The sequence below is a fragment of the Myotis nattereri genome (assembly GCF_964212035.1).
Source record: "Myotis nattereri genome assembly, chromosome: 5".
NCBI classification, from domain to species: Eukaryota; Metazoa; Chordata; class Mammalia; order Chiroptera; family Vespertilionidae; genus Myotis; species Myotis nattereri.
This window is the reverse complement of record NC_138080.1, coordinates 90,522,789-90,546,448: the sequence shown is the minus strand read 5'-3', so window position 1 is coordinate 90,546,448 and position 23,660 is coordinate 90,522,789. Positions and strand designations below refer to the sequence as shown.

The following is a 23,660-nucleotide window of genomic DNA, read 5'->3' as shown; positions in this document are numbered from 1 at the left end:
TAAGTTATCAGTAGCAGCTGTCAGGCCAGCTGGAACCTTCACCGGGGAAATTCACTCTATCTTACTGTTCTCTTACAGTGTATCCAGCCGGAGCCACGGTCTGGCCGCCTACTTACTCCAGGAAGGAACACTGGGAATACCCCAACTCTGAAGTGACCCCGAGCCCTCTGCCACCGTCACCTCAGCACCACCAGAACCCAGCTGTGATGCAGGAGCCCAATGGCCTCTATGGGGGTTTCCCCTTCCCACTGGAGGTGGAAAACAAGCGGGCACCCCTCCCACCCCGCTATAGCAACCAGAACCTGGAAGATCTGATGCCCCCGCGGCCCCCCAGTCCCCGGGAGCGCCTGCTGGCCCCCTGTCTCAATGAGTACACAGCCATCAGTTACTACCATTCGCAGCTCCGGCAGGGAGGGGGAGGGCCCTGCCTGGCAGAGGGGGGCTACAAGGGGGTAAGGATGCGCCTCAGCCGCGCCGGGCCCTCTTATGCCGACTGTGAGGTGGTGGGTGGGCTTCCCGCAGGCCGGGGCCAGCCCGAGGCACCCCCCAACTATGAGGGCTCTGACATGGTAGAGAGTGATTATGGGAGCTGTGAGGAGGTCATGTTCTAGCTGTCCTCAGAGGAAGGAAGGCGGGAGGCCAAGGACTTGGCACCTTCTTCCTGTCATAGAGAGTGAGTACAGCGTGGCTGGGAAAGTGGGAGGGAAGCCCCCATACCCATTCCAGGCTGCCATACATTGAAATGTGCTCTTCCAGACCCCCAGCTAGTCCCTGAGGATGGAGGGAAGCTGAGGGTAGGACTCGATAAACAGCACCAGGGCCCCAGCAGAAAGGGGATGCACAGGGCAGCTACGCCGGAAAACCAGGAGAAGCCAACTCCTGAGATGGGCAAGAGGCAGGCAGTCTCCCAGCGCCCAGGGAGGCAGGGCCTGAACTACTGGGTCAGCCCTGTTGGGCACATCCTTACACCTGCCCACAGCTCCATTCTGGAGGCAGAGGCAGGCTCATGCCCCACAGGCTACCACTACATCCACTAGAGAGATGAGGTCCCAGGGTCTCTGACCCTGGAGGGCCACAGGGTGTCCTCCTAGGGGCTGACAGGTGAGCAGAAGGCGAGCAGTTACCAAAAGTCACCTATGCACCCTGCCTCATGCATATGTCCATTGCAGCATCTGCTCCGTGTCAGGTGCTGTGCGAGGCATTGGGGATAAGATGGTGAATGAGGGCAACAAGGGTACCTGAGGAGCATCACTATGACCTCAGTCTCCTGGAGGTCCCACTCCTCTAATCCAGATTCCAACTAGGCAACTTGCCCTGCCCCTTTAAGTCACGTGACTTTCTACCAGCCAGGGCCAGTCAGGATGCCTGCAGCCCTGGACTTTCTTTGTTAAAGAATTCAGACCTCATGGAACTCTGGGTTCTTCATCCCAAGTTTCTCAAGCACTTTGGGCCAAAGGCAGGAAGGCTATCATTCATCATTTTTTAAAAATTTTAGGCACTTTTCAACCTTGCTGTCTGGATGAGGGATTTTTCTTCCATAGACACAAGGAACTCAGAATGTCCATTCAGGGGAGGGTGGAGGCAGGGAGCCAGAAAGCAGGACACCCTGCCCTTGCCCCGCCATCTGAGAAGCCTGCCAATGTAAGTGTTACCTGCAGTGACTCAACCCTATGCATGGAGGGTCAATGTGGGCACATGTCTGCACATGTGGGCACTCATGTCTAGTACGTTTGTACACATGTGTAGAGTGTATGTAGCCAGGAGTGGCAGCGACCAGAGAATTCTGGTGGTCTTGCTATTCCGCCCACCCCCCGTCCCTTTCTCGGGTCCACTATGTTTTCATGTGTTGTTTCTGGAGACAAAAGTCAAAAGGAAGAGCAACAGAGACTCTCGCCCCCAGAGTTGCTGCTTACAGCGAGACGGAGGCTGTGTGGGTGAGAGCGTGTTTGTGTGAGCGGTTCGTGACTGTGAGTGTGAATGATGGTATGAATGGCCTTTTTTTTTTTTTTAACAATAAAGTGTCTTTTTTACTGTTATTTTCTGTGTCATAAGGGTCTACAGGCCTTTCCAAGTTGAGCTTCACAGAATTTGGGAGCTGGAAGGGACCCTAGAAGTCATTAAACACTGTGATCCCCAAATCTAGCAAAATGGCCAAAATAAAGAACCCTGAGCCCTAACTCAGACTTGCACAACTAGAACCTCTGGGGATGGGACCCAGGACAATACTTGGGGGAAAATGGCTCTAATGCTGAATCAGTGGTCCACAGTGGACAAGTTCACTAACCAGCTGGTTAGTGAAAGGCCGGGACCTGGCTCAGGACTGCCGACCCAGCCAGCACCCTCTGCACCACACGCACTGGTTGGGGAGAGGGGCTTACTGTCCTGGGTCTTGGGAAGCCAGGCACGGCCTGTCCCTCCTTTCCCCCGCCTGAGTCAGCCTGTGGCCCCTGAGGCCCGCTGGATGTGAATGTCACCAGGCGACCGTGGTCCACACAAGCATTGTAGGTAACACTGAGATTGGAAAGCCCAGTCCCTGTCCTCAGGCTCCCTCTGCAGACGGTGGCTCTGGGGGCAGACGGGCTCAGTTCCAAACCTGTTCTGCCACATCCTAACGGGCAGGTATGACTTGCCTCTCGTTTTTCAGTAAAACTAAGATAATAAATAATAGTTACATCATAATACTATCCTGAGAAATAAAAGTAAAAAGTTTATAGCTGCATAAACCATAAATGGTGATTATTATGCTAAGATATAATACCAAGTAATACACAGGTAGAAGTAACTTCTCAGAACTGTGCAGGAAATCACAAATAACCTAGTCCAGTGTTGCCTAAACTGTTGTTGTGCTTACCACTTTTATGATTTTTGCCCTGACAGAATACCACCTGTACTATTATTTACTTAATATTTTTATTTTAGATTTAGATTTTTAAATTTTTTACTCACTTTAAAACGATAATACCCATAAGCTAAAGGATTTGAAAGTTACTATTTCTACTAGCACACATGAAAATACACAACGATTCAGATTTTTAAAAAATGATTGTCCAGGGAGCCCCTAAATCATCGTTGGGAAACACTGATCTCGTCCATTTCCATTCCCAATATTCCTCTCCCCAAGGCCACAGAGGAGGAGGGGCTTGTCCGAGGTCTCACAGCTAGAACTTCACAGGGATGAGACCCACATTCAGGTCCAACACCCAACCTTGAGACCTCCCTACAAAACCACTCCCTCAGCCTCTGTTCACCCAGCCCACCTCTCCAGGAACCAGGCCCCTAGACGCCGGAGCCTGCACCTTCATGAATCAGCCACCAGGGGGCTCTCTGAGATCAAGACCTAGCCCAACAGGCTGTGGAAGACCCAGAGATTTTCAGGGAAACCCTCCCAGTCAGGCCACTGGGGCTCTAAACCTGAGAACGACAGCGCTTAACAGTGGCAGAGAAAAACAGCGACCTGGGTCTCCTGACTTCCAGGCTGGGTGGTTTTGTAGTTCACCATATTCATCCTCACGACCACCTCTGATTGACACTGGCTATATGTCAGGCACCGTGCAAGCACTTGGCACATCTTGTCTTATCTAATCCTCACAAAAACCCCCATGAGGTAAGTACTGTCACCTCCATTTTACAGACGGAGGTGCAGTGCACACAGAAATTCAATAGCTTACAGCTTCCATGGGTAACGGAAAGTGAGGCCACCCAGTGGATGAGTGACGGAGCCAGGATTCAATTCAGGGCTGCCTGACTCCAGACCCGTGCCTTACATTTGGGTTCATAAAACGAATGATAAGTACGGACGTTGAGGGATTGAGGGATAGAAGCAAGGACTGAGAGGGCTTAGAGCAGTGGTCCAAGAACGCCACTATAATTCTAGGTGGTATTACCCAGTGTCTGGATTTGGGAAGGTGGAGTCTGCTCAAACCTGGGGCTCAACCCCAGGCCACTCCTATAATCCTGGTTCAGTTCTGAGGCTGGACCTTAAGAGGGTCGCCAGGAAGGTGTAGGGGTCGGGGCAGGACTTACAACCAAGTCCTGTGAGGAAGGGCAGCTGGAATTCACCAGGACAGACAGCAAAGGGACAGAAGACGGCTCCTCCAGGTGACGGTGGAGTGAGGGTGGGACAGCACAACTGTGCCATCACACAGGGTTTCCCAAAGCCTTGTACAGAAGGCAACTGTATCTTCCAGAAACCGGAGCAGTGCTGGAGGGAGACATGTGAGGTCGCGGTGGGGAGACTGAAGCCATGGCTAGAACCTCAAAAAAATCAGTATCTGGAGCATAAGAAGGGCAGAGACAAGACCTTGGGAAGAAAACCACTCTCTTTTGGATGAAGATTATGGAGATTATAAAAGGTAGAGGCGGGTAGGGAGAAAGACATAGTTTATACAATTTTCAGATACAGAATGACTTGCTGTGGGCCCACAACTAATTCAATATAGAACAGTGGGCCCGGCCCGTCTTCCTGACTTCCTTCACCACATGAGGAACTGGTGAAATGCCACCTCTGAGGACACCGGGCCCAGGTGCTCAGCAATAACCCACATTGCAGTACCCACGGACAGGCTTTGGAAGTCCTCAGACGTCCTCTGCCAGCTCCATCTTGAGGAGAGGCACAGGCTATCTCACCAAAGGAAGAACAGGAACTTTCTCACGGACCAGGCTGGAGAAAGACGAGCTTTAGAATCTTCTCAAGATTCCTCAACAAATCTATAGGTTGCACCGAAGCAAAGTGCTTAGACTGGCACAAAACTCAAAATGAATATAGTGATGTCAACTCCTTGCAGGCCATGCCACCACACTCCCTACTGAAACTACGCTGAATTTGGTAACCAACCAATTCCAGATACATGAGTATTCAGAGCAGCTTTATTTGCAATTGCCAGACCTAAAAACTATGTAAATCTCTTTCGATTGTGACTGGTTAAGCAAATTGTGGTACCTCCATGTCATGGGATACAACTCAGCAATAAAAAGGAACAAATAATTGATACAGACAATAACTTGGATAATCCTCAAGGAAATTGTATCTACTGAAAGAAGCCAATGTAAAGGAAACATACAGCATAATTCGATTTATATAACATTTGTGAAATAACCTAAGAGATGAAGAATAGATTAGTGGTTCTGGGAGTTAGGGATGTGGGAGAGTGCAGAAGGTGTGTGTGTCTATAAAAGTGTAGAATGAGGAGTCTTGTGGGGATGAGAGTTAATCATCTTGATTGTAGGGGAGGAAGCTACACATGTGATAAATTGCTTAGAGCTACACACACATACATGCACACACACAAATGAGTGCATATATAACTGGAAAAATCTGAATGAGCTCTATGGATTTCGCCAGTGTCCGTTTCCTGGTTTGGATAATGTACTACAGAAGGGGTGGGGGACCTTTTTTCTGTCAATGGCCATCTGGATATTTATAACACCATTCATGGGCTATAAAAAATTATCAACTTAAAAACTAGCCTGTTATAGCCCTAGCCGGTTCCTCAGTGATTAGCAGCCGTGGGCAAACTACGGCCCGCGGGCCGGATCCGGCCCATTTGAAATGAATAAAACTATTGAAAAAAAAATACCGTACCCTTTTATGTAATGATGTTTACTTTGAATTTATATTAGTTCACACAAACACTCCATCCATGTTTTTGTTCCGGCCCTCCGGTCCAGTTTAAGAACCCATTGTGGCCCTCGAGTCAAAAAGTTTGCCCACCCCTGGATTAGAGGATCAGCCCATGGACCAAAGGCTCATGGATTCAGTTGCAGGTTCAATCTAATCCTGGGCGGGAGGCAAACAATTTCTCTCCCTTCTTTCTCTTTCTCTTTCTCTCTCTCTCTCTCTCTCTCTCTCTCTCTCTCTCTCTCTCCTCTCTCTCTCGCCCCCCCCCCCAATAAGGGTTTAGAAATAAAAAGTAAAAACAGTTTATTTGTACACGTGTGTTAATAGGCTGACTCTAAGGAAGCCAGCCCACCTAGCAAAGAGCCCCATGTGTAGCTATGGTCCAAATTCAGTCCACTGTCACTCTAGTTTATGCCTCCAGCAGTGCAGTGGGCTTACCAGGATGGCCCTGGTTACCCAGAGGGAGGGATCACAACCAGAATGTGAGCAGAAATAAAAATGTAAAGAGGTAAACAATCTAAGGTTGAATGCTCTATCCAAAGGAAGTGAGCAAAACATGACAAACACACACACACACACACACACACACACACGCGCGCGCGCCTAAGTAAAATTGCTCTAGTCTTGGTTTTCTTCAATTCAGCTAGGCACTTTATAACATTTAATCCTCACAACAATCCCTAAGGAGACCTCCCTGCTAAGGCTGCAAGAGGGGGAGGCAGCCAGGACCCTGGGAAGCACTAGGGCTCTGTAATCACAGGACTTGCATGTGCACCAGTTCTGCCACTTACTAGGCAGTGACCTCGAACAGTCACTGAATCTCTTTGACCCTCCAGTTCCAGTAATGATACTGATAAGTGAAAATGGTCATAACACATGCTCTACCTTCCTCTCTTGGGAAAGTGTTACACTTAACAGGGCTCTGCTTTTTGAACAAATCTAACTCAGTAGCCAACAAAGATCAGTTTTCAGATCCTCTAAGGGTCCATGAGATGGTCTTTTTTCTTAAATGTGACAAAAAGACAAGGGAAGTCATCTCTTCCACTGTCTTGAAATCAGTCCCCCAATTTTTAAAAATATATTTTATTGATTTTTTACAGAGAGGAAGGGAGAGGGACAGAGTCAGAAACATCTATCAGAGAGAAACATCAATCAGCTGCCTCCCACACACTCCCCACTGGGAATGTGCCCACAACCAAGGCACATGCCCTTGACCGGAACTGAACCTGGGACCCTCCAGTCCGCAGGCCGACGCTCGATCCACTGAGCCAAACCAGCCAGGGCCAGTCCCCCAATTTTAAGAAAATTGGGTGTTACCTCTCATATCAGTCAGGGTTCTTCAGAGAAACAGAGCCAGTAAGATATATATATATATATATATATATATATACAGAGAGAGAGAGAGAGAGAGAGAGAGAGAGAGAGATTTTCAAGGAATTGACTTATGTGATTGTTGAGGCTGCTAAGTCAAAAGTTCATAGGGTAGGTTAGCAAGTTGAAAACTCTTGAGCAAAAACTGATGCTGTAGTCTTGAAGCAAATTTCTTCTACCTTAGTGAAATCTGTTTTGCCGTAAAGGTCCTTCAACTGATTAAAGGAGGCCCACCCACATTTTGAGGATAATATCTTTTCTTTAAAGGTGACTGATTGTAGATTTTAGCCACATCTACAAAATATCTTCACAGAAACACCTAGGTTAGTGTTTGAATGAATAACTGGGATTATTGAACGCTATAGCCTCACCACACTGATGCATACAACTAACTAAGTAAAATTGCTCTAGTCTTGGTTTTCTTCAATTCACCCTGGTTCGTGTGATCCTCTGATATGCAGACGGGGGTTGAGAATTCCTACTCAAGTTTTTGGGAGAAGCAGGAGCAGACAGGAAGGGCAGGACTGTCTAACAGGAAAATGACTACCTGGCCCCTTTTTGGGGAACTCTCAATTCCATAGATGGTTCTATTGTTCACACTACTCCCCAGATGAACTCCATGAAATACACCAGAAACATTGTGACCTAGGATCAAGGGGATCTGAGTGACTTTTTTTTAAGTGAAAACAAAAACACAGACTACAACCTTCAAAAATAAAAAATAAAATTCATTTATTGAACAGGAAAAGTTTAACACATGATCTGTATGCAGAACCCCAAACAAGATCTTCTATTAGCTCCTGCATGATCCTCATCTCTATACATACCATGTGGGAACACACATTCATGTAGACACACAACATACACAGTACTGTGTGGTTATCAAGATCTGCTGGACGGTAGTTTTTCATACTCCTCCTATTCACACATCCACTGACACGTTTTACAATAGTCACATAATTTTATCATTTACTAAAATAAAATAGCTTCCCCAGTATCACCTTGATTTAAATAAAAGAACACAGACACTCTCCACCTTATCCCCCCCCCCCCCCCCGCCCTCCTACCCCCGACCCTACACACACACTCTGATAACATTGTATCAGCACCATTTATGTCCCCTGGCCAGGGAATGACCCAGTGGTACAAAGAACAGGGAAGAAATGCAACGAACATGCTGTCAGAGCAAACAACCTTGCAGCCAGCAAGGCCAATTGCCTCAAAGTATCGACCATGATTTCAAAGACAAACCACACCATCTCTTTTTCCCCTAACAGTCTTGGAGATTTGTAATGTACTTTGGAAATTTTAATTCAAAGGCAGACTTGGAGTTGCCTAATTACCAAGTCGCGCCTCTTGTACTTTGTGTCTCCACTGTGAGGAACCAGCTTCACGTTCTGACCAGGGCCAATGCTGGGGCCCGCTGATTAGCTATGAAATAAAGCCCACCGATACAAACCCCCTTGCTGTGATGGTGAACTGAGAGAGCTGTAAACAGACATTGAGATTTTGCACTTCAAAAAAACATGAGGCGAACATGTAGTGTTAGACAGAAGTGATATTCTACAATTTGGGGAGAAAATGGCAAGACAGGAATATGGGAGTAGGGGGAAGATTTTCCTAACATTTCTGTTTGGTGGGATCATCACTTTAAGACAACTGCTAATATTACAAATTTTACCTTTCGTGAAGGTAGAGAGTGAATAGTGAGCATCAGCCAGTGAAGGTGGCTGGGGAGGTGAGTGACAGAGAAGGAGGGCGGGCATAAGCTGCAGATTCTCAGCTATGACCTGCCATACATTCGCAGATATCTGGCCAGGGTTTGTGCAGATGAAGGAAGGGCTCCTAGTAGCCGGACAGCAGCACACTATAAGTAATGCCACTTGTGAATAATGACAACTCTAGGCAAATTGAATAGAAGATGCCAGGTCATGCGCTTCCCAGCAAGCACCTACATTTAAGGGGAGGTACACTGCCGACAGGGAGCTGGAAACATGCTCCCAATAGTGGCGTTTGCAGGACAGAACAAGGGGCTCTGAGCAGCTACCTCTGAGCTAATAAAAATCTGGGACTGCACTGGGGGAGGGGCACAGAGCCTAACAGTATTGGGCCAGAAAATCCAGGATTCGCCTTTGGTTTGGCAGATGCGGCCTCACACTCCAGAAGCCTTAGCTCTGCTGCTCCTGATCAGACTGCTACTTATGCTGGAGCTTTTTACCAGCAAGGCACGGGAAGAGGCTGGGCAGCTGTTCCTATAGGAGGCCCACAGGCAGCAGAAGAGGAAGCTTCCCTCAGCTGGCCCAGAGGGCTGGTTCCAGAAGACGAGGAGGGGTCCCTCCCCCTGCCATCCTCTGGCTGACCCTTTTACTCAACACCTAATTGCAGTGCAAGTACACAACCGGAAAGGCCCACTGACGGGTTCGCCTTGCCTGGTCTTCTGAAGCAGCCATTCGACCAGGCTGTCAAAGCAGGAGCCAGGAAAGAGATCCCAGAAAAGAGATCAAACACGGTGAAGGCCATGCCACAAAGCTTACAGAAGCCCCAAAGCTGGAGCCGCCTCTCCTATACACCACGTTCTCTAGGTCAGGGACCCTAAGGCAATAGCCTGCACTGTGCTAAGACCAGGGGCCAGGGGGCCTCAGTATTGTGCTATCCAGTCCTCGTGTCCCAGCATCACAGTCCCAGTGTCACTGCCCACCTGGACAGGGCTGCTTCCCGCAGCTCCCTGCATGCACAGAAGCCTCCACAGCAGCTGTGGGCAGGACACTCTCCTGGTACGCACCTTCTCACTGAAAACAGCTCTCAGGCCCACGGTGGGGAGACTGCTGGAGCCCAGGCTTGCAAACAGGATATGGCGATTCTTGAACCCACTTTGATAACCTCTAAGCCTGAAGCTTCAGAGGGCAGGGCCGCTGCCACCTCCAGTTAGAATCTTGGTCACGAGCACCTGTTAGTGATCACCAAAGAGCAGGAACAGTGGATGAAAAGTGTCATTACCCTAAGGGAGACCAAGACACCACTGATCTCATCTTCCTAAGTTAGGTAGCACAGGAGTCACTGCAATGAGAGTTTGGCTTTGGAAGAGAAAAGAAAGAAAAAACTGGGGCTGTAAAGGTGGGTCATAGCCCTTACGAGCTTTGGTGAAACACAAAAACAAGAACCCTGATAAAATTGTGCTGCTCTCCCAACTTTCAGGGTGAACGGTAGCTCCAAGTAAGGAAGCAAGAGCCTGGTGACAGGAGTGGACAGCAGGATCCTACCACATATGCATGAACACACACATACACAGACACAGCTCAAGAAGTGGCGTTAATGACCAATGCCCCCCGAGAGACTTCTCACACCAAGAGGGAAGGGGCAGCCAAAAGCCAGGCCTTCTCTGCGGTTTGTTCCCAAATCTGAAGGCTGACCTTGAGGTGCGCCAACCCTGAGGCCATTTCTGATACTCAGGGGGAGGGACAGGAGTCACAATTAGTGTTTAGAACACAGGAGACCAAAATCCCAAGCAAGTGGTTCCTTTAGAGTCCAGGTCAAAAAGGCAGCCAGGACGGGACAGCATCTGCCCTATCCCCCGCTGATTGTAAACAACCAAGCACCACACTTAGTGTCAGACCAGCTGCTCTCAATTCTCTGAACTTAATTTCACACTCTCTGTGCACAATGACCTCATCGTCTCATCCATGGCAACAGTGTGGGTGTCTTCCCAGCACGACAGCAACTGAATGCTGCCATGCTGTTTGCATGGCAGGAGCTGAGGCTCAAAAACAGGCCTGAATGCACAAAGCAACCATTTTATAAGCCTCCGTGGGCAGAAACATACCCCACTTGGCTGTCCTTAACCTTGGCCTCGTGCATTGGCAAATATTTCCCCGAGTCCTTCATGTCTTCTCAGTATGAAGTCAGGCTGGCCGATGGGAGGCAAAGTCCATGCCTCCCACAGAGGTTCACATTCAGATGATCCTGATTAAAACCTTTGGAGTGCTCAGCCACGTGTGCTGAGGACCTAAGCAGACATTTCCTGCAGCAAGTTTCTTTTCAGCAGGAAAAGCTCAGTACCAGTGTACTGAGGAAGGAACGAGTCACAATAACCCCTGATATAGAGTCTAAGAAAAAAAAGCTAATTTTAAATAAAATATAAATATCTTCCATTGAGGCAGCACTTGATATTTTTCGGGAGCTAAAGCAACTAAGAACATAGTACTGTGACCCACACAAGGAATTAGAGAGGAGGTGTTGCCAGTCATAGCAAGCCAGAGAGAGTAAAAATTAAAAACTCCAGCTTTGGGGGCTGGTTTTAAACTACTAGGGACATCCAGACACCTGCTGGAGACTTGAATAGGTAGGTGAATATTGAGGTAAAATATTGGGGAGAGAGATGAGAAAGAGATAGGCCCGGCTTTCTAAAGAGGGGGAGTTCTCACTTATTTCATCAATGCCTGGACCAGGAAAGGAGACGCTAAAATTTTTAAATAAAGTGAGCTGTGCAACAAGAATAATTTGGGGGAGGTGGGTCAGAAGAGAGTGCAAGTAAGGGAGGAGGCATGATGAGGGAAAAGAGTTGTAAAGTTCTGGGTTAAAATAAGTACAAATGAACAATGATGGCACTGCCACTAAAGGTACCTCCTGCATATCTGCTACCCACTCTCCACCTTGCCCTCAGGTCTGGCCCAGAGCACCTAGGTGCCAGGTAGCAGGGTTTCTGAACAGCAACCTTGATTTTCCCCAGAGCCTGGACCCTCCCTGAGGCTCTGGAGCCAGGTGCTAGGGAACACACAGAGGTGGGGTGGGCAGGTGCAGGAAATGCACCCAGAAGGCTATGCAAAGGCACTGGTGGAGTTGATAAAACTGGGAGCAGGACTTGGCTGGATCAGCTCGTAGAGAGCCTCATACGTCCCCACCACAAAGCCCACGAAGCCCAGGATGCTGATCAGGGCGTCCTTGGCGATGGTGAGGGGGCTCAGGCCCTCTGAGTAGTAGGTGGTGATCTCCAGGAGGGGTGGGATGATGAGGGCCAGGGCACTGCTGCTCACGGAGCCCACTAGCGAGATGACCAGGTCCAGGCGGGGGATGAGGATGGCCAAGATGCCTGTGGGAGAGAGGACAGGGATATTCAAGACTGCCCAGAGCTGGAAAAGACCTCACTATTCTGCTATTTTTAGCAAGTGTCCTTCTCATAAAATGGAGAACTTAGGGAAACTTAGACATTATCCAGCCCAATCTCTTAATCCACAGATGAGAAATAAATGCCCAGAGAGGTGGAGTAACCTGGGTCTCAGTGCAAGATCAGCAAAACTGGGACTGGAACCCATATCTCCTGGCTCTAGTCACCCGGCTTTCAGCTTTCCTATCACCGTGCATCACTTCCATCAAATGATATTACAGGGCAATCTGGTCCTACCAAGGGAGAGGCAGTGTAGAGCAAAAAGGAAGTGGACCATATCTGAGTGACTGCTCCCTCGCTTACCACTGAGGATACCTCAACACAAACATCTCTACTTGACTGACAAGAAACAAAATAGGGAAAAGCCCTCCTTCTTCTGGAATGATACTATGATAAACCCCATTTCACAGAGCATGTCCATACATGGAAATTAGAAGTACAGTCAAGCCTCAGTTCTCAAACATCTCCGATCTTAAACTATTTGGTTCTTGACCAAATTATTCATGAAAAAAGGGTCTCCAGCCCTGGCCAGTTTTGGTCAGTGGTTAGAGTGTTGGCCCATAACAGAAGGATCATGGGTTTAATTCCAGTCAAGGGCTCCAGTTGGGGTAATGGGGAAGGCAGCCAATCAATGCCTCTCTCACATTGATTGATATCTCTCTCTCTCTCTCTCTCTCTCTCTCTCTCTCTCTCTCTCTCTCTCTCTGCCCCACCCCCTCCCCGCTCCCCCTCTCCCTCTCTGCCCTTTCACGCTGATACCTAAACATGACAAAAAGCGTCTCTCAGGCACACAGGAAGGGGTAGGTGCAGGGGATGCACCCAGATGGCTATGCAAAGGCACTGGTGGGGTTGCTAAAAGCATGTTGCTAAGGGTGTGAAAGTGCTCACAAAACAACAATCACAGGCAACTAAAGAGGTAGAAAAATTGTTGATTTGAATAGAAGTAAAGCAGTTAGCTGGTGATAGCATTTTGGAGGGAATGATACGTGAAAAAGCAAAGATGTTGCATACTGACCTCCTGAAAGACACCCCTGAAATGAGTGCTGAAAGAGATTTGTTTAAGGCTAGATGGGGGTTGTTTGACACATTTAAGAAAAGAAGTGTTTATTAGACATATACTGTATATAAGAAAGGTTAAAACAGGAAATCATTTGTGAGCCTGAAACAGATTAATTTAATTTATATTATTTCTAATGGGGAAAAAATAATTCCGTTTTCAAACAAATAACTTTTCAAACAGTCTTCCACAATGAATTAAGCTTGAGAACCGAGGTTCCACTGTAGTTCTGTGTGCAGGCTGACTGCATACACAATGACCACGTCCCTGTGCCAGCACAAGCTAGTACTGGGCTCCCACACCTGAAACGTAGGCCCACGTGTATGTGAGGAAGGTGGAACTGATGAGGATGAATGGGGGCTGCATTAGGAAATGCCATCAGGTTCACTACCACACCAATGACTGGACCACTGCTAAGCTGGTCAGACAGTGCTGTTTAAAACCAAGGGGAGGAGGCTTCACTGACCACACTGACCCAGTGCCCAGGGACCTCACTATTCCCATCTAACTCAGCTTTCCATTGGAGGGGAAGGCCAATGTTTCACGAGGCTATGCAGTGGTTCTCAACCTTCTGGCCCTTTAAATACAATTCCTCATGTTGTGACCCAACCATAAAATTATTTTCGTTGCTACGTCACAACTGTAATGTTGCTACTGTTATGAATCGTAATGTAAATATCTGATATGCAGGATGGTCTTAGGCGACCCCTGTGAAAGGGTCGTTCGACCACCAAAGGGGTCACAACCCACAGGTTGAGAACCGCTGCAGAGGATTATGGGCTCTGGAATTAGGCTCTTGTGTGTGAACCCTGGCTCTACTGAGTGACATTGAGGAAGTTATGGCTCCTTTCTATTCTCCAGTTTTCTTGTGGGAAAAATGAAAATACTAATAGCTCCTAAGTCACAAAGATGTCATGATGACCAAGGAGGTTGATTACACATGCACCTAACAAAAGGCCTGTTGTACAACAGGCATGCAATATAGTTAATATTATCATTAGCTTATATTTTGCTGCCTATGAAAAATGTATCTTTAACTCATTAGTAATCAAATGTATTTTCATGGATTGTCTTCCCCGTTGCTGGCCTCCAACTGACAGCGATCGAGGGCACATCTATTATCTCCCTGAGCCCTGAGGGGTACCTTTGCCATGGGGGATTTAGTTCTAACTTCATAAAGCAACAATACAATCAAATTGCCCTAAGAGAGGTGTCACACAGGTGAGATTGTCAGAACATCTCAGTTCAATGCAGCCAATTTTACCCTTCAGGTGGACTGTCTAAGTCAATCAATTCATCGCTGCCTCTTTGGCTGAGCATCAGATGAAAGTCCTGGGTTTTATTTACTGGCTAGGTTTTGTGAGAAACACTTTTAAACTGGAATACCATTCCCTGCAGTAAGAGGAGAGGCCCATAGGAACTGAGATTTATCAGGGGAGAGGCGGATTCACATCTCCTGTCTCATATGTACTCTGCAGCTGTGGGGTCCCATACGTAGTCGCCAACTATTTAAATTTAAATGAATTCAGTTCCTCATTCACACTGGCCACATTTCAAGGACTTACCAGCCACCTGTGTGCCTAGTGACTACTGTCCTGGACAGCACAGACCGGAATACTTCCAACACAGCCGAATGTCTAGTGCAGTGATTTTCAACCTTTTTCATCTTATGGTACTCATAAACTAAAATTCTGCAGTACACCAAAAAATATACTTTTTGCCACTCTGACAAAAAAATAGGTATGATTTTAATTTATTCACACTGGACAGCTATTGTTGTGTTGGCTCTCCTCACTTTTTTCTATTAATCCTCACCCAAAGATATTTTTTCTAGTGTTTTTTTAGAGAAAGTGGAAGTTGGGGGGGGGGGTGGAGACATCAATGTGAGAGACATATCGACTGGTTGCCTCCCACATGCAGGGGATCGAGCCTACAACCAAGGTATATGCCCTTGACCCGAATTGAACATGGGACCCTTCAGTCTGTGGGCAGACGCTCGAAACACTGGCTAGAGCTATTGTCATTTTTTTATTTGACGATCTAAGGAAAAAGAGGTCAGAGACCCTGACTAAATAGTTAGCTATTGTATGTTTTAAAAGTTCTTATGACACACAGGTTGAAAATCACTGGTCTACTGTAGTGTCTAGCAGACAGCACAGCAAAGCATCTACTCATTAAGCTGAATTTGCCTCGGCTCCATGGGTATGATTACTGTTCCCATGGAAAGAGAGGCCCAGAGAAGTCACATGATATAAAGTGACAGAGCTGGAACTAAATCCTGGACCTCAAGGTCCTGGTACAGTCACATCATAGACCTTAAGAGTAAGAAAATACAGACTAACATACAGACCCACAGAAGGATGGAGAACAGGGGACCTGGATGATCAGCAGAAAGCTCCTGTCTGGGAAGAACTGGGGGAGTCAGATGTTGAGTTAGCTTTGCCAGGGAGGCACCACAATGGTTTGGCAGAGAATCTAGCACATAGTCAGCCCTGACCTCTCTGCTTTGTAAAGGGTCTTGGGGCCTGATAACAAGAATAGTGCAGGGGTTCTGAGTCTTAGATCTGGCCCTCCATGGTTTCATAGCTTTGGGACAATCCTGTTCTCTTTCCTTCTTCCAGCAATCAACCACAGAGGCAATTATCCATCCATACCTTCACTGTTCTGAAGCCTTCAGAAAGTCTACCAAAAATGTAGGCTTTTAACAATAGTCTGTTTTGGCCCTTAGCTATTTTCAAATAAACAGAGTTGGTGATATTCCTCATATCTTCAGGGTTAAATTTGGAGGCAAAATGTCTTTAGGCTGATGACAAAATGGCTTTCTCATCATGGATAACCTAATGCTCAGTAAGAGTTGATCTGCTGTGTGCCATAGAATAAGACACTTGCCCTCTCTGGCATCTGGGTCTCCATCTGCGCATACAGGTATGTGGTTGAGAGTTCAGGCTCTGGACTGAGAACCTAGGCTCCAATCTCAGGTCTACCACAAACCAATTATTTAACCTCTTTAAGACTCATTTCCCCTACTGCTAAATAGGGATGGTCAAATGTAAAGATCTTAGAGGACTAAGCACATAATGAATGCTGCATAAATGGTACCTAATTTAATTACCAGTCCCTGCTTAACAACATACTGTGATCCAGGGTAAATCGGCTCATCATTCTAAGACTCAGTTTACCCATGAATAGGTGACTGTAGGAATACTGAATGACTGCTGAAGTCTCAACCAACTCTGAATTTTAATGAACTGTTCAATGCAGATTCAGTAACTTGGGAATGTGTTCTGGGAGATGTACCTCAACTCACTGTCAACCGAGAAGCACGGTGTGCTGCTCAAGAGCAGCACAGCAGTGAGGGATGGGACGCCTCTCCTCGAACACACGGTTGTGCCAAAACAGCTTCTAGCCCTGGTTTTGTACCATTAAAGGGAGTGTGTTATTCCTCTGGTGCCAGTTCCTGTTTCCATGGCTGCTCCAGCTTGCTTAAGAGAAGGGAGGCTTTTATCAGGGACAGTGAGTCCCAGGAGGAGACAAGACAGATGACCTGCCTGGCCCTTTCCCAGCTCCGAGTCTGTCATTTCCTCTCCATTGCTCACATTAACCTGAAGGACAGATGGACATTCATGATATGAGTGTGAAGTGAAGTCAGATGTGCTCCATCCACTCTGAGATAAGAATTAAGCGGAAACAGAAACAGAAGCTTATGTGATCAGAATCTTTCCTCAGATTGGACAGAGATGTTACACTTCATCATGACATTTTTAAAAGCAATCTAAAAATTTGTTCTTGTTTTTACTGCAAAGGATATATAAGATAAGTATACTTAACACAGATATCCTTAACAGGGATTTTTTTAAACAGGCAAAATTTTTTCTTAACGCCAGGACCACAGGGCTGCAAAAGACTCTCTTCCTGTCCTAGATAAACCAGATACCATAACTGAACCCTAAATAAAGCCTGGCATTGGGGAAAGATAACGGGGGGAGAAGGCAAGAAGAATGAGCCTCCCACTCATATGAGGGAAGAGAAAAAGAAGAGGACCCAAAGTAGCATAAAAGCCCCAAGGGTTCAACAGCAAGGATATCTGTTTTGTCACCATACAAAATGTGGCAAACTAGTTTTAACTAATTCCAGAGGTAGGAATCAGGTACTTGGCAAATATATGGGAGCAACTAAAACTTTTAAATGTTCTTATGAGTTAAAGCTCTCTAGAAAGAGAAACTCAAGAAGGTAGAGATCTCAGGAAACAGCCAACTGGAACCACCCTCTCCCACTCTGCACTTTCCCACAAAAGAACACCCCATAAAAGAGGAAGATAGCACACTCCCAACTGCAGGTCCATAGCCCTCTGCAGCAGCAATAGAAAGCGAGGCTGAGGACAACTCAGCTAGGCCACCTGATAAGTCAAGAGGCTCCAATGGTATTACAACACATCTTCCCTTTGGGTTAAAAAGACTACAGATGTGATCTTTTAACAGCTGAAGCAACATGAGGCAAATGGCCATGTTCAGAGAAGGAACTGATTGGGATTCTGGAGTCTGTGGTTTTAGGCCAGCAATGGAAAGAGCTGACTAATGCACAAGAGAAGAGAAAGAACTTAAAAGAATAAACACACACTTACAGAAATATGATCTAAAATCATATCCCAATTGGACACTTACAGCTCCTGGGTCTGGAAGCTCTTTCTGCCATTTTATTACGATTGATGGTGGGAAAGCCCACCCGTGTTACTCTTAATCTAGAAATTTAAATTAATTAATTTAAATCTACCTTTAAATTAATTATAGTCTTAGATAGAATATATAATTTCATTTAGTTGAAATACAAATTTTAAAAAGTACAAAAGCAAGGGAAACAACCTACATGTCTAACACTAAAGGAGTAGTTTAGTAAATATGATCCAGTAATATAATAGAATATCATGCAGTCATGAAAATATTTATGAAGGATATGTATATTTATGATATAATATTCAATAAAATGCAACAAAGTTATGTGTATACTATGACTGAAACTATTTTTTAAATTCACCCATGAGGATTCACGCAGAAAATGCAAAAGAAAATTAAAATTATTCTGTTAGTCAGTAGGATATTGGGAATTTCTTCCTCAATAATCTCAGATATAGACATTCTCCAAATATCTTTACATTAACTTTATTTTTTCAAGCAATATTTTGGTCAAAATCTAAAATCAGGCTTAAAGTAGTTGTGCAGAATCACAGAATTTTAAACTTGAGAGAAACCTTAGTGATCGATGCCCTTCATATCTTTAATTGAGGCCTAATGAGGGTTCCTGGAGCTGGGACCCAGGCACAGCTAATTTATGCTGCTTCCTTCTTCATTTAGCTGCAAGGCCAAGAAGTGTGAAAGGCCAAAAGTTGCTGAGAAGCCACTACGGATTTGGAAGCTTTATGCTCTAATCGGTCTGGCTTCTGGAATGTTTTACAAGTATGCACTGTAGACTGAACAGGCCTCTCAGTTGATATGGTTTTATGTTATTACACTTCAACAATAGGTTTCTGAAATTCTCATAGCTAACTGAAGAGAAATGTTTCACATGGCAAATGCCACAGACAATTAGTACCAACCACTGAAGGACAGGTTAGTGCCTCATGGAATCCTAAAAAAGTATTCTTCCTGCACCTCTCAGCTCCCCAGATGGTGCCAGCCTCTTCCAGCCTCTCCTTCTACAAAAGCCCTGGACATAAGGTGACATGCAGAGTTGACATTTCTAAACATATGGGCTGGAAGTAAATACTGAAGTCATAGCAAAATGAGCACCATCCCCTGGCATGCATATTTTCCCAGCCCCTCCTTCCCAGAAGTTTAAAACTTAACATCAAAAAGTAGACAGAGCACCCAGCAGGGGTTGCTCATTGGTTCAGCGTGAACCAGGAGGTTGTGGTTTGATTCTGGTCAGGGTACATGCCCAAGTTGTGGGCTCAGTCCCAACGGCGAGTGTGCAGGAGGAAACCAATCAATGATTCTCTCACATCATTGATGTTTCTATCTCTCTCCCCCTTCATCTCTCTGAAATCAATAAAAACTCTCTCTCTCTCTCTCTCTCTCTCTCTCTCTCTATATATATATATATATATATATATATATATATATGTATATTTATATATATAAAGTAAAGCAATCTTTGGGGGATAAAGGAGAGTGATGAGAAGTTTAATTTCAGTTGGATAAAAAATATGAGGCTGGACCAAACTGCCCTGCTCCCCTTGAGGAAGAAGAGGAAAAATTGGGGGAAAGACAAGAAAACACCAAAAATAAAAATTAAAAAGTTGCCATTAAAATGTATGGGTATAACTGAAAATAATGAGTTACATCAAAGCTCTAAAATCACATACCAATCAACCTTATGCAAAAACATCTGAAAGTACAAAGAAACAAAAACAAAATGAACTCACATAAATACATTTAAATTGGTGCTACAGTGAAAGGCCTCTCCTGAATCCCACAATTACTTCAGAGTCTCCAGGGAAGGCTAGGGAAGCCAGAGTGCTCAGAGATGAAGGGGCTTCATCCCTTAATAGGATGACAATGCAATGCTAAGTCACAAGAGATCACAGAAGGGAAAAAACAACTGAACGCGCTTAAAGATCAAAAGCAACTTGAGTCCTTTGAGCATCATCCTGTAGAAGAAAGGTGAGAACCCACAGACAGCCAGGAAAAGTGAAACAAAAACCAAAGGCATCTAAGGACAGCATGAGGTCTGTGAATCAGAGACTGGTGACTCCTACAGGGAGGAGCAGAAAGAAATCTGGCAGGAAGCAAGACATATGCTACTGAAGGCTAAAGCCAGACTTGAGAAGGAAATGAGGCCGCGAGAGGAATCAGGCCCAGCATCACTGCCCAGCTCTTCGGTCAGAGAGAGCTACTATCTATGCAGTTACAGCACATTTCACCTAGACAGACCTAGTTTTCCTAGAGGAACCACTTTGAAACAAAGCAAATCACATGAATTATCCCCACCCTTTCTCCCAATGCCCTTTGGATCAAAGAATTGGGGCCCTGAGAGTTGACATTATAAACGCCTGCATGTGGAATCAGTCTCCTCGATGCTTAAGGCTAATCCATTCACAGAAAAAAATATACGTATCTGAATCAAAGCATCTGCAATTGCTGGCAGAAAACGGGTAAAATCTAGAGTCCAAGAATCCTATCAAGCACACATTAAGGCAATTTACTGCCTTAAGAAGCAAAATATATCACCTTCCCTCCTTTGCAGTAGCTCTGAGCCAGCAGTGACCTGTGGACTGCCCTGGATTAGCTGCTGAGTGTGCTGTTTCTACTGAGCTGGACTAGAGAGAGACTGAAGGTCTACCAAGTAAAGGCTATAAGGAGAATTCAGATTCGTGGTTGCCATCAGCTCTCTGGGCCTGGAAAAATCAAGGTGTCCATTCTCTGCCCAGTTCCTTTCCAGCTCCACCCAGATATAAATCCTCCGAGTGCTGCCCGAGATTAAATCAGAAAGCATAAGGAAAGGCCTTTACTTCCTTACTCCAGTGAGTTCTTTCCACACAGATATCCAGAATGATAAGCTTCTACCCACTATCCTTGAAGAACATAAAGAACTGCAGGTGGCTTGAGGAGGTCCATCCTACAATATCACTAGTGACTAGGCTATTCTCTTGAAGAGGTCTAGCCTCAGGTAGGCACTAGTCCAGTGATGGCGAACCTTTTGAGCTCGGCGTGTCAGCATTTTGAAACACCCTAACTTAGCTCTGGTGCCATGTCACATATAGAAATTTTTTTATAAACAAAGACTTATATTTTTGATATTTATTTTATATATTTAAATGCCATTTAACAAAAAAAATCAACCAAAAAAATGAGTTCGCGTGTCACCTCTGACACGCGTGTCATAGGTTCGCCATCACTGCACTAGTCTGTTCCGTTGAAGGGCCCTATCCTGTGATAGGCATTTATTTGTTCCCTAGTCTGTTCCCCTGACAAGGTCCATTCTGTGATAGGCACTTGTCTATTCCCTTGACGAGGTCTATTCTTGGACAGGCACTAGGCTATCCCCCTGAGGAGTCCATTCTGAGATAGGCACTAGGCTGTTCACAATATTTTGCTTGGGTGGTCGAAGAGCATGGATAATCTCCTGCCTACCCTTCTCTTCCTAACAGGCAACCAATAAAATAATTTCTGATTTTCCATATTATGAATGAAAGCCAGACAACATCCACATAGTTCATCCCTAAACATTCAATTCTGGTTCAATTAAAAAATCATAGAGACCTATATTTATTCCAAAGACAAAATAAATAATAATAAAATTTCTGGGGAAGTCTCAATGTATTATGAAAAACATCTTGTCCCAAAAGAATAAAAATTTTTAAAGTAAAATAAACAGCCAATATAGCCTAAAGAGAAATATGATTTAAGAATTTCAATCTGAAAAGCAATTGCAAATCTCCTAGTAATTTAAATTAAATGGCACAGATCAATTCATTTGGGGTTCTCTATTGTATCAACTCACATAATCTGAAAAAAAATAGAAATAACTTTTGTTTTAAATTTATATCAGTTTCAACCAACAGCAAAAAGGATGAAATTTTATCTCTTAATTCACACCCCTGGATGTGTGGTCCAGAGAAGAGGAATAAAACACAAAGTGATCAAACACCTGGTTAAACGACAGAAAAATTTCTAAGAAACATTTATGTAGACCAACATCCAAAAATGTCTAGAGTATCATTCAGCTGAAAGGAAATCTAAGGACAGACTGTCACACTGCAAAAGTGATCATTTGAAAAAACAAGTAAACATGTACCGACTATCACAGTAACCTGTACTCACTCATTATGAATATGGTGAAATGGCTCTCTTTTAGGCTTTTACTGTATTTTATATGGAATAGTAATTATACATCTTTACTATGACTTTTGACCACCTCTGTAGCATTTCACACCATATTGATAAATGTCAGTCCCCATTCCCATGTTCTGTATAGTACATATGTCATTAATTCATCTAACATCTGGACACACCTCAACTCTGAAACAGGCCTCCCGTTCACCCACACTGGCAATTTCACTACAACGTAAACTCTCCCTCATGAAAGCTCTGGAGGCTGGGTGCCCTTGGGAAAAAACAAACAAGGCAATTCTCCCATGTTCTACTCACATGTCAGGCAAACCAGCATGGTGCGCACCAACAGGTCCACCGCCAGCTCCCAATGCTCAGGGACGCGGGACACGAAGAAGGGGATGATGATCTCGGCTGGGACAAAGAACTGGATGGCATAGGTGAAGAAGATGCCAATGGAGTACAGCAGCTTCACCGACTGGTACAGCCTGCAGAGAGAGCCCAGATACATTCAAAAGCCGTTCCGCCACTCATATACTAGTAGGAATAGTGCAAAATTGTCTGGTCCCATTGTGATTTGACCATATCTATCCAAGCTACAAATGCATGTGTTTTTTGGACCCAGCAATTTCATATCTAGCAATTTATCTGGCAGATATATTTGCACATATACACAAAAACTTACATTCAAAATATATCATTGCAGCGTTATTTAAGTACAAAAGACTGAAAACGGTTTAAATGTTAATCAGTGGAGAACTGGTTAAATACATCATGGTGTCCCCATATAGCAGTTAAAAAGTGTGAGGCAGGACTCACATGGGATTAGCTTTATGACATACTATTAAGAGAAAAAATCATGAAGCAGTACAGTGTCTACAGTGTGCTACAATTCGTTTTAAAAAGAGAAAAACCATTCCCCCTCACATACACACATATGTGACACTCTTACATACATGAAACATCTCCAGAAGGAAACACAAGAAACTGGCTGATACGGTTGCCTTTGAAATGGGAAGTTGTAGAACTGGGGACTAAAGGAGGTGAGTGGAAACTTAACCTTTTCTGTATACCTTTGAACATTTGGAATCTTTACCAGGGGCATATATCCTTTCAAACATAAAAGCAATTAAAAATACAAATAAATGTAACAAGCCTGTTTATTTATATCCTCCCCATACAATACAGAGTTCCCTAGAAACAGATGGTGACCGGCAGGATCAAGAGGCAGGAGCAGAATCCATCTTTCCACCCCAGTGCAGCCATCTTCCTACCTCTGCTTCATGTGCAGCTTCTCAAGAAGACCATTAACTCGTCAGGAGATACCTCTGTCTACCCCATGCTTATGCAGAGTAGAATGAAAGCCTTACAAGCACTTATAGATCTCACATGACCATTAAATGGAAGACCACTCTGTCCCTAAGCAAAACTCCATGTCAAACAAGACCCTCATGGGTTGAGGAGCGAGAAACACTGGTATCCCTCTCTTTTTGGAAATCTATTTATAAGTGATGATTATATTGTATATAACATGTACTAAATTTCTCTGTGGTTGAACTTAATACCTGGAACATGTTCTATGCTAGAAGCAGAATACCCCAGGAGAGACTGAGTTTGACAAAAGGTCTT

General features: G+C 45.1%; 2 protein-coding genes across 2 annotated transcripts in view; one reads left to right on the top strand and one right to left on the bottom strand.

Moving 5' to 3' along the window:
- FAT2 (FAT atypical cadherin 2) overlaps positions 1-611 on the top strand; it is a gene marked incomplete at its 3' end in the record, with an annotated part of 53,839 nt that extends 53,228 nt beyond the window's left edge. The window contains 1 exon segment of the mRNA XM_081091054.1: positions 79-611. Coding sequence (XP_080947180.1) covers positions 79-611 — 533 coding nt within the window.
- The window catches only part of LOC308519099 (proton-coupled amino acid transporter 1), a 47,585-nt gene that overhangs the window by 6,011 nt on the left and 17,914 nt on the right, over positions 1-23,660 (bottom strand). Inside the window, exon 9 of the mRNA XM_081091055.1 lies at positions 22,350-22,519. Coding sequence (XP_080947181.1) covers positions 22,350-22,519 — 170 coding nt within the window. The remainder of the gene's footprint in view (positions 1-22,349; positions 22,520-23,660) is intronic.